General features: G+C 36.9%; 1 protein-coding gene across 5 annotated transcripts in view; it reads right to left on the bottom strand.

The window, feature by feature from the left end:
- Positions 1-15,249, bottom strand: part of RGS7 (regulator of G protein signaling 7) — a 231,719-nt gene that overhangs the window by 43,754 nt on the left and 172,716 nt on the right. For all 5 annotated transcript variants that reach the window (XM_084203386.1, XM_084203389.1, XM_084203385.1 and 2 more), the window contains 2 exons: positions 12,142-12,248; positions 2,079-2,130 (listed from right to left, as the gene is read on the bottom strand). In XM_084203386.1, the coding sequence (XP_084059512.1) occupies positions 2,079-2,130; positions 12,142-12,248 (159 nt within the window). The remainder of the gene's footprint in view (positions 1-2,078; positions 2,131-12,141; positions 12,249-15,249) is intronic.

Genomic DNA, 15,249 nt, shown 5'->3' with positions numbered 1-15,249 from the left:
AGTATCTCAATCTCATTTAATATCTTGTTTAAGATAAATTATTTTCCTGGCAGTGTGCTACTTTCTGGACAGTAGCCCAGTTATGGATGAGCAAAGATGAATGGTTAGGATTAATTTTTAAATTGAAATAAAATTCTAGAGTATTTCCAATGGCTTGTTAAAATAGGTTAATGGCAAAGAAAGTGATTTGCCTTTTTAATAACTTTGATCAAGTAAGATTACAGAGAGAGTTTGCTTTTTGCTGGTCTTGAGAGACTTCTAGTGCCTGCCACAGTCAATAATTTTAGAGAGTACAGTTTTAAGCTCACTCAAGACAAGTCCATGAAATTGGTAGCACTACAAAGCACCATGATAAGTATGATATGCATGATAAGTAAGAAATGCATTTGCATATCTGTAATAACATAAATTCTATGTACTATATTTTCCAGGAAGTAACAATTACAGTGAAAATCTGCAGAACATGCAAACCCACTTTAGATTTATTTTGGTTCCTTAAATATTTTGATTAAATATTTTGATTTTCCTGTATTCCTCTGATCACCATTGTTTACAAGGGAAATGCTAATTTCTGGGATTTGGATGATGCTAACCTAATAAGAACAGTATTGAAAAGGTGCCTTAAAAGTTTTTTTTCCTGATCAGGTGTGACATGAAAGTTAGTATCTCCTACTTTAGACTAAAGGATAGTAATATAAACTTTCTCAGCCTGATCTTAAATTCACACATGTTAAGCATATATTTATTAAAATCACCCTGGTAACGTGATACACATTACAGCTGAACAACTCAATGTCTCTTAAACCATAGTTAACTGCTTGCTGATCTTTAACATATTAGGGGACTTTGATGAAGTAATAAATAGTAAATCAATCATTTTTCCTTCAGTGACTAATCTCCTCTTATGGAGCAGCTAAGCACACACATGTGGTAACAATCCCTCCTCCTTGGGAGCTCTCAGTAACTATTTACTGGACATCTTCAAATATCAGTAAAAAATGGAACATTTTTCTACTCCTATAGGATGAGGAAACTGTTACATTTTCAAACTGTACCTTGGAGACATGCAGCTCTGCTGAGAGTTTTGGCTTAAAATTACTTTCTTTGGCAATGTATTTGAAATTAAACTGAGTCTGCTCTAAAAAGGAAGGAAGAATTTATTGGAACCATCCATCCCCAAAATCTTTGGCTTCCAAGGGCAGAGAATCCAAATTGCAAGTGAACACTCACCTACATTTCTGAAAAGCTGTAAAAAGAGATATTCATGGTCTGAAGTTTTGAGAACATAACCTATCATGTACATGCCCAGTTACCTAAACAAGTGACCTTGTCTTCAGATGAGCTCAGTACTTACAGTTTGGATTAGAATGAACAGAAGGCTGCTCATAGATACTCTTTCTTTAAAAATTAGGCCACTATTTGATGTACAGAAGAGCCTAACTTTATTATAAATTTTAATAATATTTTTTCCTAATACATTGCTACCTATTATCCTCTGATTTTGCTGTCTAAGCATACATCAGTAATTACAATATATACTTTACTGATAAAGTCCCAAGACACAGGCAAATAAAAAACAAACTGTACTTTCTAATACAGTTTATATTAGAGCTATATTAGTTTTCATAATCAGTAATTTTCCACATGGTGTATATTGGAATTAAGAGTTTTAAACTAGGCAAATCTTTGGTTCTCCATCTGAAAATAAGCATTGCACAACCATCAATAACATCTCCTCTGCTTCACTGAGATTCTCTCATTGTAAATAATTACACTTGCTGGACCAAACAGAGAATATAAATAGTAAGGTAGATTTTGATGAGTCTTGAATTTTAGGGCTTGGGTTTTTTTCTTTTTCCCTCAGATCCACTCCAAAATATGACTTTGATAAGCTTCTAACAAGCTTTGAAAAAGGTAGCAACACATTCATTTCAATACCAGTAGCTCTTGCACAGGAATTACATGACATATAATTGTGTTTTAAACAGTGGGATGGTGAAACAAGACAGATTGCTATGACGCATTCATTAACAAAATGCATAATTTCCAAAAGAAATAGGAAATATTTCTACACTGACCATAGTCTGTGTTTTCCGGCTCCCAACAATTTGATGGCCAAAAATAGGGTGTCTATAGACAAAAAAAAAAGAAGTAGGAAACTCAAGTTAGACAATGCAAGCAATATACAGTCCTTGAATTGTTACTGGTTTTCAGAATAATTTTATATTTCTGGTAGATCTATTAAACTGTTAACCTGACATTTTTAAAATAGGCATCAAAACAGAAAATTACATTTGTACCCCTGTTTATCACACTAGTGTCAGAATGACACTGAAAAAGAAAAAAAAAGAAGTGGGGTTTTTGTTCTCAAAGTTAAGGGAACAAAACCCACAAGGCTAGGTAATGGGGTTGTCTTTTACATTTTCCCTAGAAATACATCTCTCACATATCCTGGAGAACCAGGTTTAGAGGTATAAAGACAGAAGATGCTTTGAAGTTCATTCGGTTCTTGATTTTTGAGAGTTTTCATTCACAGATTAATATTCATATATCTTTCCTAGGTGTTATTTGTTTAAAAGTGCCTCTAAAAACACCCTGTTTTCACAAAGACATCAACACCTCCTTTTTAATAACTGTTCACTGGTTGTGATTTAAAATGTAAGGGTTTTTTAAGGGAAAGACTATAAAGTACCAAGAACTATTTCAACACTATACTTATTAAGACTGTGCTACATGTATTGCTAAAAGAATTCACTTCAAACAAATGGAGAATATAGACATTTTTCATACAAATTACTTCATTTTTTAGATAACAACTTTTGGTTAAAATGGATATTATTATAGCATTTTTATAGAGCACATAATACCCATACAGGTCATTCACTTAAGAGTCAGACTTGATGATCCCTGTGGGTCCCCTCAAAATCAGAATATTCTGTGATTGAGTGACTGATCTATACATAAACACATACACACAGCACCAGAGAATTACATAATATTTGTGCAGTTGAATGCAACTCATTAAATGTGTGAAGTGGTTTGAGTGGTATTTCAAAACACAGGTGGTTCTTCGGGAAAACCTTCTGCTTTACTCTCTATTTCTTATTGGTTTTTTCTCAAAAATCTCCCAGCTGCAATAAATGGAAACCTCTTTGCTGCCCACTTCCCTTCAAAACTGTTTTAATGTTAATCTGGAAACCAACAGGGCTGAAGGGTGACACATTCACACCAATTGTCAAATTAAATATATATTGTGAAAAATCTCTTGGTTTTGTAACATTGACACATCAAATTTAATAGAAGCAGTTTAGAACTTGCTATTTATCAAGTGACAGCAAGGAGCTAAAGGATAAAAATGGAACTATCACGAGCTTACTTCAAAGGCTAAGATGTGTTTCTTGCAAGCCATTTGGTACACTTTAAGGGACCAACAATAAGTAATCCTCCCATCAACCATTCCTTCCCAGTGCCACTGAAATCAAAGTGACCAGTAGAAGCACATATGAGCACAAATAGAAAAAAGATGAACTCCTAAAGAACTAATTGCAGTGCTCAGCACATTTTGGAGAAGCAACTATAAAATTTAATAGGGTGATTCATAGAAAGCGAAAAGTCACCATCATTGAATAGACAGTTTACAAACTCAGGAAGTGAGAACAGTCCTTCCTTAGAGCACAAAATGTATGTCCAAAGAGGCCCAAGAAGAAAAGCACAGCTACACCATTTCTCTGCTAAAAGGAAGGTAAACCTCTGTTTACAGGTTCAAGCTGAGCTTCTGAAGAAAGTGTGTAGTGAGGGTTACTAAATACATAGAAGTCATATCTGCTCAAGCAGCTCTCCAGCTGAAACTCTTCCAATTGTGGGCATACTTGCTGCAAAGTCCATATCAAAGCCCCTCATGCATACTTAGGATTTCTCATGACAAATTGCATATATTCCCATCCCAGCTGAAATTAAAAACAAATTCCATCTTCTGACTTAGAGAAAAATCACAAACTTTGCTTTCAGCATTCATTTCACAACAGGCTATGAACAAATGCTATATATTCACAACTATGTTAGTGAGGAGGAAGACTCTGTTGTTTCATACATAAATGAAAAGCTATGTGTGGCCAGAGTACTTTTTTCAGTATTTAGTTTTAATAACACATTTAAATTTTACTGAAACTTGCACTTTGGGGGTGAAGAAGTGTGGGCACTAAACACAATACGGGAAAGGGGATGTGATTTTCAGTGTTGTGAAATGTTGTTGCTTCAGCTCGCTAGGAGGCAGAGATGACCAAGTCTTTTCTGAAGGATAAAAAGGTGCAACCTAAATGTGGAGAACAGATTGAGGAAAAAGCAGAAAATAATGCACTGGCTACTAAGGATGAGCGTAAGCCTCTCTGTGCCAGGGAGATAAAAGCAGAAAAGTTAAAACAGAACACGAGTTTAATTAGCAAAGCACATGATAAGCCACATTAAAAGGTTTCAGAGATGTGCGATAGGGCAAGCAAAAAAGAAGCCCCAGTAAAAGGCAGACGGTACAAGATGAGAAAGGGGTTCAAATAACAGCTAGTACAGATAAGTACAGAAGATCATTAAATGCCTTCCTTGTTTGAGTCTCCAGAAGGAGGGAGATGGTGGGCAGACAAAGGTCTTTCAGAGAGGCACGAGGTCTCCTTGCAGAGGCTCCGAGCTGGGCAGGCAGCAGCTGTCTCTGAACTGCGAGCCGTGACCCTGCCTGCCTGGGATCGGATGCGTTTAATGGGACTTGCTGAGAGGCACAGCTCATCGGCTCAGGCACTGCAGCGTGGCCAGAGCTGGCCTCCAGCCAGCTGCTTCCCAGAGGGAACAGAGTTCAATTCTGCCTGCAATCAGCTCTGCAAACATGCCCAAAATTAATTTGGACATGGAGATAAGGCTACAGGGCAAAGCAAAGGAAAAAAAAATATTCAGGGAGGAAAATGTTTTTATGAGGTCAGACAGTTCAGGTTAGAAGGATGATGAAATTCAGCAAAGAAAGCTTAAGGATTTCTTGTGTTTTCCCACGGGTAAACTGTGTTTATTTCCAAAAAAGAAAAAAAAAAAAAAAAAGGCTCACCAAGCTAAAGAATGACTCCTGGTTCCCCAGGACTGTGATTTATACGCATGAGTAAATATTTTGATGAAATACTTCTTCTGGTATTTCTCTTTCTCCTCTATCTCCGCTACTTTGTAACAATTACTATCTAACTGGTGAGAGTTACCAAACGTACTGAATTATCTGCATGACGTTTAAAGGGGTGCAATTACCTGAAGGGTAATTTATACATGGAAAAAATATTCATTCAAGTAACCTTTGAAACATGGACAGTTATTTTTAAAAAAAAATTGCATAAAGCAGAGGAGCTTCAGAAGATTACAGCAAAGGGAAGATGTGTATTTCCAGAAAAGGTAAAAAGCTTAAATTTTCTCTTTTATAATGTTTCTCTTTAATAATGTCTACTCTTTAGATTGAACAGTTGTAATACACTAAATGTTTCAAATCTTTGAAAGTTAAAGATTACTTATATTTGGATTTTTCAAAAGCACATTAGGTCACTGACAGTGTAAAACCCCTACTAGTGGAAAAATAAACATTAGATGCTATGTATTTTGACCAAGGCAAAGTTCTATGTTACTTTGTTACCAGCAAGTAAAAACTTACACTATCACCCTAAGATATGTGCCCAAATATAGCTACAGCTGCTGATTAAGTTGTATTCAAAGAGTAGATATCTAATATGCATTTTCAAAGCAGGAAATAGCATTGATGTGTGCAGAGATAAGGAAAACTCTCCTAAAAAATAGGAAAAGGTACAGATAAAGATTTAAACAAAAAGAAAGTCCAGAACATCAAGAAAAAAATAATCTTCGAAAATTCTGGACACTGAAAATAGCCTGATATAAAAATCAGTTTCTGCTTAATGGACTTTTGCAATGCTGCGATTCTATGGACAAAAAGCACCAACAATAAACATGCATGTAGTTAAAACGACTGATGTTTCCCCAAAGGAATATTCCAAATTTTCTTGTCTAATTGCTTGGTTTTAACAGTCATAAAATTCTGGTCTTAATGTGAAGTTTACCTTGCTCCTTATTACAGACATCAAACAGTTTAATCACATAACACGTGACCACAATGCAAGTGCTGAGTTCACATTTCCATTTCTGTTTCAAAAGTCTCCACACAATTTCACGCTCCAGATATTTAACAATCTCTGAGAAGAATTTGCTAGAGAGGTTATCCATGAAGACTATGGGAAAAAGATTTGCCTTGTTCAACACAGAAGGATTAGGAAATAAAAAGACTCTGATAAGAAGATCCCTGGTCTAATGGAATGAGGTCAGGAATGAGAATAGGAGGCATGTGCAAAGAAAAAAGCTGCCTGTTCTCATCTGATCTATTAAAAATATCCCACAGCAATGCAGGGAGTCTCTGCTCACATGAATTACCTTCTAAATTGCTGGACTTTGGAAACAAAGATTGGTTCAACTATTTGTTACAAATCACATATCCAAATACACTGTAGAATAATTATAGCATCCTTTGCAATGTCGAATATTCCTATAGAATGAATATTACACAATCTGTGTGCCTGGTTTCATGATCTAGAAGCTCATAAGAGAAGATTTCACCCAGGAGAGCTACGGATGTGGTTTAACATGTACATTTATTAACATGTACATTACATAACACCACCATTTTCAGAGAGAAGATAATGAAATCCTGATGTGGTTTCTCTTTCTTGAGTGTAGAAAACTTGAAGGAATTATCATCCTTAAGAATTATACTTTTCCTCAGAAGGAAATATGAAGCAGTTCATCATGAAGAAGTATTAAAGGGGGAACGTTTGTCATTTTGCCATGACATCCCACTTGCAGCTGAAGGAAGGTGGGTGGTAGAACGGCTATGGGAGAGTCAAGTACTGTTTATCAGCCCAGGCAGAAATAATGCTGCCAGTTTTTATCAGTATGCTTTTGAGGCACTTTGATTGTAGGTGTAACTTGAATCAGCAGCCAGAACAAGTCAGGAGCAAAAGAAATAAAGCTTACCTAGCACTGCAGATATGATTGCAGATACATTTAAGCCTCCAGAACAAAACAGTTACAAGGACTTCATGCCCTTTAACCAGAAGACTAGGTTTGCACACACAAACACTGGCTCTCTTGAGCTATACACTATTATCATTAAGTAAACCTAACCACATAAATCCATAATCCTCCTGTAATAAAGCCATATGAAACAAAACCCTGTAATATAGCACATACTCCACAATAAACAAACTTGCAGCAGTGGCTGCTATGCATTGCAAGGAATCCAGTGATAAAGGAAATAGATCTGCTTTGGCTTCACCTCAAATTTAATCAATAACAATATCTGAGCTAATGAAACAGCCACTTGTAAAAATCAGTATTACCCATCAGCTTTTATAAAACATGATTAATTTCTATGCATTAAACTGTATAACCAAGGAGGGAAATCACTAAGCATCTTTCAGCTACCCCTTGTTGATAATAATAAGAAAAGTTGTTGTCTCTGAAGCTGCTCCGTTCCACTCCACAAAATTTTTTAAAATCCAATTACTTGGATGGGGGAGGAGTACTCAAATCACTTATAAACCTTTGCATATTACTGCTATTCTTCTCTCAGACACCAGGGAGTCTTTATAAACAGCAGAAATGAAGCCTCTGCTGAAAAGTGGCTATGCACAATCTCAAATGCTTTGCATGATGGATGGCAGATTTCACTGGCATTCTGTTTTACGTTCATCACACTTCACAAAAATGATTTCTTGGTAAAGTAAAAGGGTGAGATTGCTAGTCTAACACTGTCAAGCCCATACAGGAAGCAAATAGTTCTCCATGGTTAGCTCACTATAATTAAAAAAGAGGCTGAGGTACTTGGAAACAAGATTTTGGCTCTGTGACTCCTCTTTTCTAACGAAAAAGAGGATGAGCATGGAAAGCAGTGTGGGGCGAAGTGTGTCTGAGTAAGGAGTTAAAAAAATAAAAGTGGCACTGATGGGGCAGTCAGAAAGACATATGGACTTAAAATTGTTTTTCCCTCAGAAACCTTAACAGAACCTGCATATACCAAACCTGACCTGAAAAGACAAGGAATTAGCTATTACACCTACAATTGCAAAAAAAAATCTGCCAAATGCTGCATAATATAACTTGTTTCTTTTTAATTTCTAAAATCTGGCTTCAAATAAAATCCTTCCCTCAAGGCACGGTAGATGATCCAGAAAGGCTCTGGAGAGTGGCTGAAGAGCTGTGATGTTCAGCCACAAACTCAGGATTCAGAATGGCCAGAGGCTGGTCCAGAACAAGCCAAGAGGAAGCTAGCTCAGTAAGGCTGGCTCAAAGAGATGTGTAAAGCAATGTGATTCCACCTGAGACATGAGGTGTCCACAACACTTCCCACTCTAAACTATTTTGCAACAAAGATATTTCAAGATCCTTAGAGTGATTCCTACATAATTTTATCCCCAATTTAGGCATGGGAAAACAAGGCCAGAGCAGTTAAATGCATTCATCAAGAAAGTGCTCCCAGTGGCAGAACAGGAGAAAATATTGAAGTCCGCATCCTTGTCTTTCCAAGGTCCATGAATTTTGCTGCTATCTGCACTCTTGCTTTCACAAGAAACTGTTCCTGCTTTCATACTTTTCCTCAGATGTTTGTGTTTTTCATCTTAAAAGGTACAAAACAACAGCAAAACCTAACTCTCATCTCACAAAATTAATTAATGTTAAATCATGAATTAATCTCATTTTAAAATGGGACTGTGACTATCACTAGTCTTGGGTATCCTAGGAGTTTGTTTACAGCCAAAAGATACTGGGAAATGTTACTTTTCACAATTAACATCAGGAGACATTATGCATTCAGGGCTTGCAGAGGAAATCAGCATATTTTTCTGTGGGATGATATTACAGAAGTTTACCATCTGAGAGGGCGAGCCAGGCATTCCTCACCAAGATGGACATGTTATCATTTGTGTGGACACAAATGAAACACCTCCATGAGTAATTCCTTGCCCAGGGAAGATATGCTTTCCAAGATGCAGCTTGCTTTTCTTATTTTGGCCCCTCATATATTTATTTTCTCTCAGGTACAAAAAGATGGTGAGCTCCTTTTTTTGGTCGCAGGTCTAAATTACCAGGAAAAGTCAATGCAGCTGTTTCTGCTTTTCCTTATTGAGTATAATAAAAAAAAATTCCTCTCTTAATAAGGCAATTAATATTTATATTCATCTCCTTTGAATTAAATTGATATCACAAAAGTGAACATAATTAACACCTGAGTAGGTCACTGTAAAAAATTAGATCCGTAATTTGTTTTTTTGTTTCATATTATTTAAAAAAGCATATGTAACTGTACTCTTGCCTCCTGATGGCAAGAGTAATAACTGGAAAAGAATAATTTTTTCCCATGAAAGGGCATTTGACCAAATGAAGCTTAATCTCCACTGCTTTTAGCTATTTCTATTCAACAGAAGTTGGTTTAAAACAAGCTAGAGATAATTTTACTGTCAGGAGGGAATGTGCCACCCTTTTGAGAACAAAACATCAAGCACATGGAAAACATTACTATAGCTAGTCTGGTTTTCGTAGGTTAGGTCTCTGTATTGCAAAGATTTCCCTGCAGGTGTGGCTTCTTAACTTTTCAGTGCTGGCAGGGGCATGGTTTTCTCTTTTTATCAAAATGTCCAGAAATTTGTGAATCCTGTCCAGTTCTAAGAGGGTACTATGTTCAGAGAACCTGGATGTCTATTCTAGCGTAAAATTCACACATTTGCAGTCAAACTTTCCTCCCCATTGAATATGTTCTCTTCATCTTCTAATTTAGCAGTTCAGTAACAGATTTTCTACCAGCCTTATTTTGGTGGGGAATGTGGAGATGTAAGCACACAAATTTTGCTGTTATAACTACAGTTAACAATATGTCACCACTGTGAATTTTTTCTCATCCTATACATTAACAGCTAAAGTTGCATTGTCACAGCAGCAAAACCACCTTGTTGGTGCAGGAATGGCAATGCAAAAGGCACCACAGAAAAGCAAACAAGCCAAACACTGCAGATACAGACTGAGCAGCACTTGATTAAAGTGGCTTATTTCATATGCAGTTGTCAAATAGGTGCCAAATTCTTAACTTATAGAAATACACTGAGAAGATTATACAGTCTAGCCCTCGCTGAAGCTTTGTGTCCAAACATAGGCTGTGGCCCTCTCTGAGGAAAGCTCACAGCAGGGTAGCTGCAGAACTCTCAGTGGTCCGTGGTACAGCTAATTCTAGTCTGTACTTCCCTTCAGTCAGACTGTCATGCCAGCAGAGGTGCTTATTTCTCAGGCTAGAGGTGGAGGCAGCTGTGCAGAATTCAATGACTAGCACTCCTGTAGATAGGTACTACTATCCACAAAATTAAGTTGTTGTATATTTTGTCCTTCTGGACACTGCTTATTCAGGCACCAAGCCAAGAACTGAAGCCTCACCCACTCCATGATTCCTTTCCACTTGCCTTATAAGCACATCAGCAAGCCCCTTCAACCATGTGCCATCTCTCTTCTTCATACTGAGCACTGAGGAGATTAAAGCCTCATGAGCTTAAAAAACCTCTTTTCCTTCAAATAGTCTCTCCAGGATCAAAGGTAACTGTGGATCTAGGGGAGAAGGCTTGGAATGCTTACTCTTAGTATTACCCATGTACAAATCTAACTTTCTGTTCTGCTGAAGAACAACTTTTTTGCAGTCTGACTCACAAGATATAAATATGAAAACAGGATAATATTGTTTGCATGTATGCAGTAATGTTCTTCATTGCCAGACTGCGCTGTGCATATTTAATTATATTCATGGTAAGATTTTGATTTTGACAAATATTACAAGTCTTTCTCTTCCATTACATGGGAAAAATATTGACCCAAATAATTGGTGAAATTATTGTGGTGAATTGTAGAGAGATTAATATAATACAATGTTTGAAACTATGACTGGTCTCCAACCACCAGTTTCCTTCTGCATTTTAAAGATCCCAATTCAGTACTATTTTGTTCTTGATGGCTTCTTACTTAAACAATCTTTAAGACAAAGTGTAGACCTACATATCTCGAAGACAATAGATTTTGTTCTACCAGATGTTATTTTACTGAGTATTTAATACAGTTAGAAGTAACAGAGAAGAATTAACAAATTCAATTTCATAGTGATAAGCATTATATCATTTCAGAGCAATAAATACCTAAACAAGAGCTTGGAGCAGCAGTTGGTGATACTTACCAGGAATACCACTTAATAGAAAGAGCAATACCACCTGATGCAGAACACAGCCACCACTGTCAAAAGTGGCACATGACAAACAAAGTGAATCCTTTCCATTGAATCCATAATCTGGTACTTTGCAGTCATATTTGTTTGAAGTCATTAGCAATATTGTTCTGCAAATTCTAGCCCACTATTCATTATTAGAAAAAACACTTCTGCTCCCAGGGCCTTAGTTTGAAATTTAATATAATGAGATACAATTACATGGGTTTCTGAATAATATATGTGCAAGTGTAGGTATAGACATATGTACATATTTATGCTTCCAGCTTGTTCTGAACCATCTGCCTGTTTGCTGTATGCAATGGGACTGACAGATCAATTTAAAAAGTCCCTGCACTTGCTAGAAGAATACACACTACTCCAATACCACTGATTTACCAGTAAGGAAATTCTTACAAAAGGAGAAAAATAAATATTACCTCCATTATTTATCAGATTTCTGGTATAGACTTGATATTTAAAATATCTCCCCCATTCTAAATTCAGACTATGCTAGGAATAAGGGGCAATAACATAATATAGTTTACTATATTTCAAAAATAGTACAATAATTTATTTCATGAGAGTTAGTTCCACACTCAGCATTATCACACTTTTATTCCAGATATCAAAACAGTCATTATCATCTCAACACTTTGCTGAAAATTTATAAATAAAATCCTTCTACCATTTGTTATTTTTAGGGAAATTTCTACTCTTTCCCAGGTTATGTAAGAAACAAAGCATGATTAAATTTGCTATGAACTTTTCTGTAAGGCCTTCAAGCCTCCATTTGTGAAAGTCAAGAACATATTGAAAATATTTACCTGGAATCGATAAAAGGTGCCATCATCCTTCAGTGTTAGAACATGGTCTGAGATTGGGAAGAAATAGCCATGTGCTGCCATCAGAGTTCCCAAATGCAGAGCTTCAACTGTTTCAAGAAAAAAAAGAAAGACAAACTAAAGAGTTAAAAAATGTCGTTTCAGCAATTTAGTTTTGTTGTTAAGACTCACCTGATATCCTGCAGATAACCACTTTGTTCTCAAAGTCCTACCATCATGAAAGAGCTGTCTTTTTCTGTGTAATACAATGATGCAACCAAAAATCCACTGCACTTTCCTTAACAAATGGCTTTTACATGTCCCACTTGTAGCTGCAGTTCCACTACTTGTAATGACATTAAAAGGTAGCCTTAATGTTCACTCACTTGTTCTGAAGCTGAAAACAGCTATCACCTTTACCTTGATGGTGGTGCCTGCTTTTCTTCTTCAGAACAGGTTCTGATTACATGTTAAAATAGTTGATTTCAGTTACGTGATATCTTTCTCAGTAGCTTTATCAGAGCTACTGTAAAGGACAGAGATCCCTCAAAAGTTATAGCAAAGGATAACAGGTTCTTGGAACAGTTGAGGTAGGAAGGTACTTGTGAAGGGCATCTTGTCCAACTCCCTCAATCAAGCAGAGAAACCTTAAGCGACTACCTGTGGACCTTGTCCAAGTGTTTTTTTAACAACTCAAAGGAGTGAGACACCACAACCCTGCTGGATAATGCCCAGATTTCTATTCATCCTCTAAGAAGTGCTCATTTCTTCCTATTGCCTATAATTTGGCTTTCAGTAACAGCTAGCACAGATTTGTCCTGACTCTCAAAAACCCCACTGCAGCGCCTGACCAGCAGTCAAGCATCATCACACAGAAAGAAATTCGAGTCCTGACATCTGTGTTCTTGCTGATAGACACAGAAAGAGACATTCACTTTGGTTTCACCCATCAGTGTGAGAAGGCTTATTTATTTATCCATACTTCATCAGCATCCAAAAAAATTCCCTCCTTCACCCTTTGCTCACCTGAAGAGATTGACTCGCATAGGAGATACAGGAGAAGGAGTGGGACAAGTTTAGGCCAGCCCAAAGCCAACAAACATGTGAAAGGAACAAGAAACGGGATCTGGACAGTATTAACTGAGAGCAAATAACCCTCCAGGGTTTATTTGATACCAAATATTTATTTTCATCCCTGTGTTTAGCAAACTGATTCTTGTCCATCCAGCCAGAACCATTAGCTAAAAATACAACACACCCTCTCTGGCTATGAGCTCTCCAGTCTGATGTAAAACTCCACAATGCTCTTTAGACTTTTCCCAGCTTCAAGCCTACAAGAAATCTCTCAAACAGAAGGAAGGTAATTGCTTTGTTCCTTGTGCCTGCAATGTCTGTAAATTCCCATCTGAACTTTGTCCTAAATATAAAAAGTTTATATATTGTTGTTATTCATTCATTTCAAGCTGCTAAATGCTATTATCCCTTGAATCAAAAATTTTGAATCAATGCTTCCTATATTGTGTCAGCCACTGAGATTTTTTTTTACTGTTTCAGTTCATCTGCCTTTCAATTTTATTAAGCTTTTCTTTGTTCTTCACATTTCAACTTATTGCCAACTCAAAAAATTTTCTATTTTTGCACGTATTATGTATCTTGGTGGAATGAGAGAAAAACAAAGAAGAAATGTGCTGAGTTTTCTAGAGAAAATCTTTCTCAGACAAGGGTGACAGGGCTTGCCAAGGAGCTCTGACACAGATGAGTGCATTCTCTTTTGATTTAGCCTACACTAAGTAGGCTCCAGATTTTTTTCATGTGCTTCCTGCATTCTGAATCATAGTATTTTTCAAGATCACAAGAAGCTCTTATTATTTCCTTTTACACAGCAATTTTTAGAGCATATCTGGACTACTATGTCCAGTTATGATTAACATGTCCACTGAAGTACAAAAAAGACATCAAAAAACTTTGAGTGAATCAAGTGGGAGTCCACCAACATCACTAGGGCTGAAGAACGCACCCTATAAGGAGAGGCTGTAGGAGCTGGGCTTGGTCAGACTGGGAAAAAAGGAAGGTGTCAAAATTTTGGAGGTGTCTAGAAGTACCTTTCCAATACCTGAAAGGAGATTTCAACATGAGGGAGCCAAGATCTTTATGGATTTGCAGGGCAATAAAGTAAATAAACGAAGAAATAAATAAAAGAGAAAATGGCAATAAACAAAATCAGGTATAGTTCTGACTTTCAGCCAAGCAGCAGGAGTGGCTGCCCAGACACACTGTGTAATCTGTATCCTTGGAAGGTTTCAAGACCAAGAGCAGATAAAGTTCAGGGCAACATGTTTGACTTTACAGTTTGCACTGATTTGAGCAAGGAGCTGGACTAGAGTCCTCCTGAGGTCCCTCTCAGCTTGAATTATATTACAGCTCTGTGACTCTAGATGGGTCAAGCAGAAGTGGAATAGGGAAGATAAAAAAGGGATGAAGACAATTGGAGAAGAAACTGTTTGAAAGCTCCTGCCAGAGCAGCCTATACTCCAGGCAAGGCTGGATACAGTAGCAGCAAGGGCTGGTATTTCTCCCACTGACTGAGTCAGTATATATAAGCAAGCAGAGTCACAATAGCTCTCCTTGAAAAAACAGGAAGAGTTACCTGCCCTTCCTTGGAAGTCAATTACAGTTATTTAAGGTCTGAATTAGTCCCAACAGCGGCCTATATTTCTTCTCCAGTTATGTATGGGGAGTAAGGTGATTATACTCTTACCTCAGGCAATCTCATTCAGCTGGAATCCACACTAATTCAATGTTTAGGTATATCTTTGTCCTTTCAGCTACTAAGCCTTAATAAGGACATATAAAATTCTCCTTTTTTTCCCTTAACTAATACACAATTAATTTTCATTTTTTATGGTTGTCAACCCATCAGTTTCTTTCAGAATTACATGAATATAAATGCATAAATATTCGCTTTTAGTATCCACCTAACATCCACTGTAGCTCACAGTTTGAGAGTTACAAAATTATACCCGGTGAGTAATATCCACAAGTTTGTATTCCTGTCTCACACCAGGCTGGTAGAGGACTAATACTGATACTCTCTGTGCAGCAGCACTGGAA

The sequence above is a fragment of the Fringilla coelebs genome, assembly GCF_963513975.1.
Source record: "Fringilla coelebs genome assembly, chromosome: 3".
NCBI classification, from domain to species: domain Eukaryota; kingdom Metazoa; phylum Chordata; class Aves; order Passeriformes; family Fringillidae; genus Fringilla; species Fringilla coelebs.
Note: the sequence above shows the minus strand (reverse complement) of the source record. Positions and strands in the feature narration are given on the sequence as shown.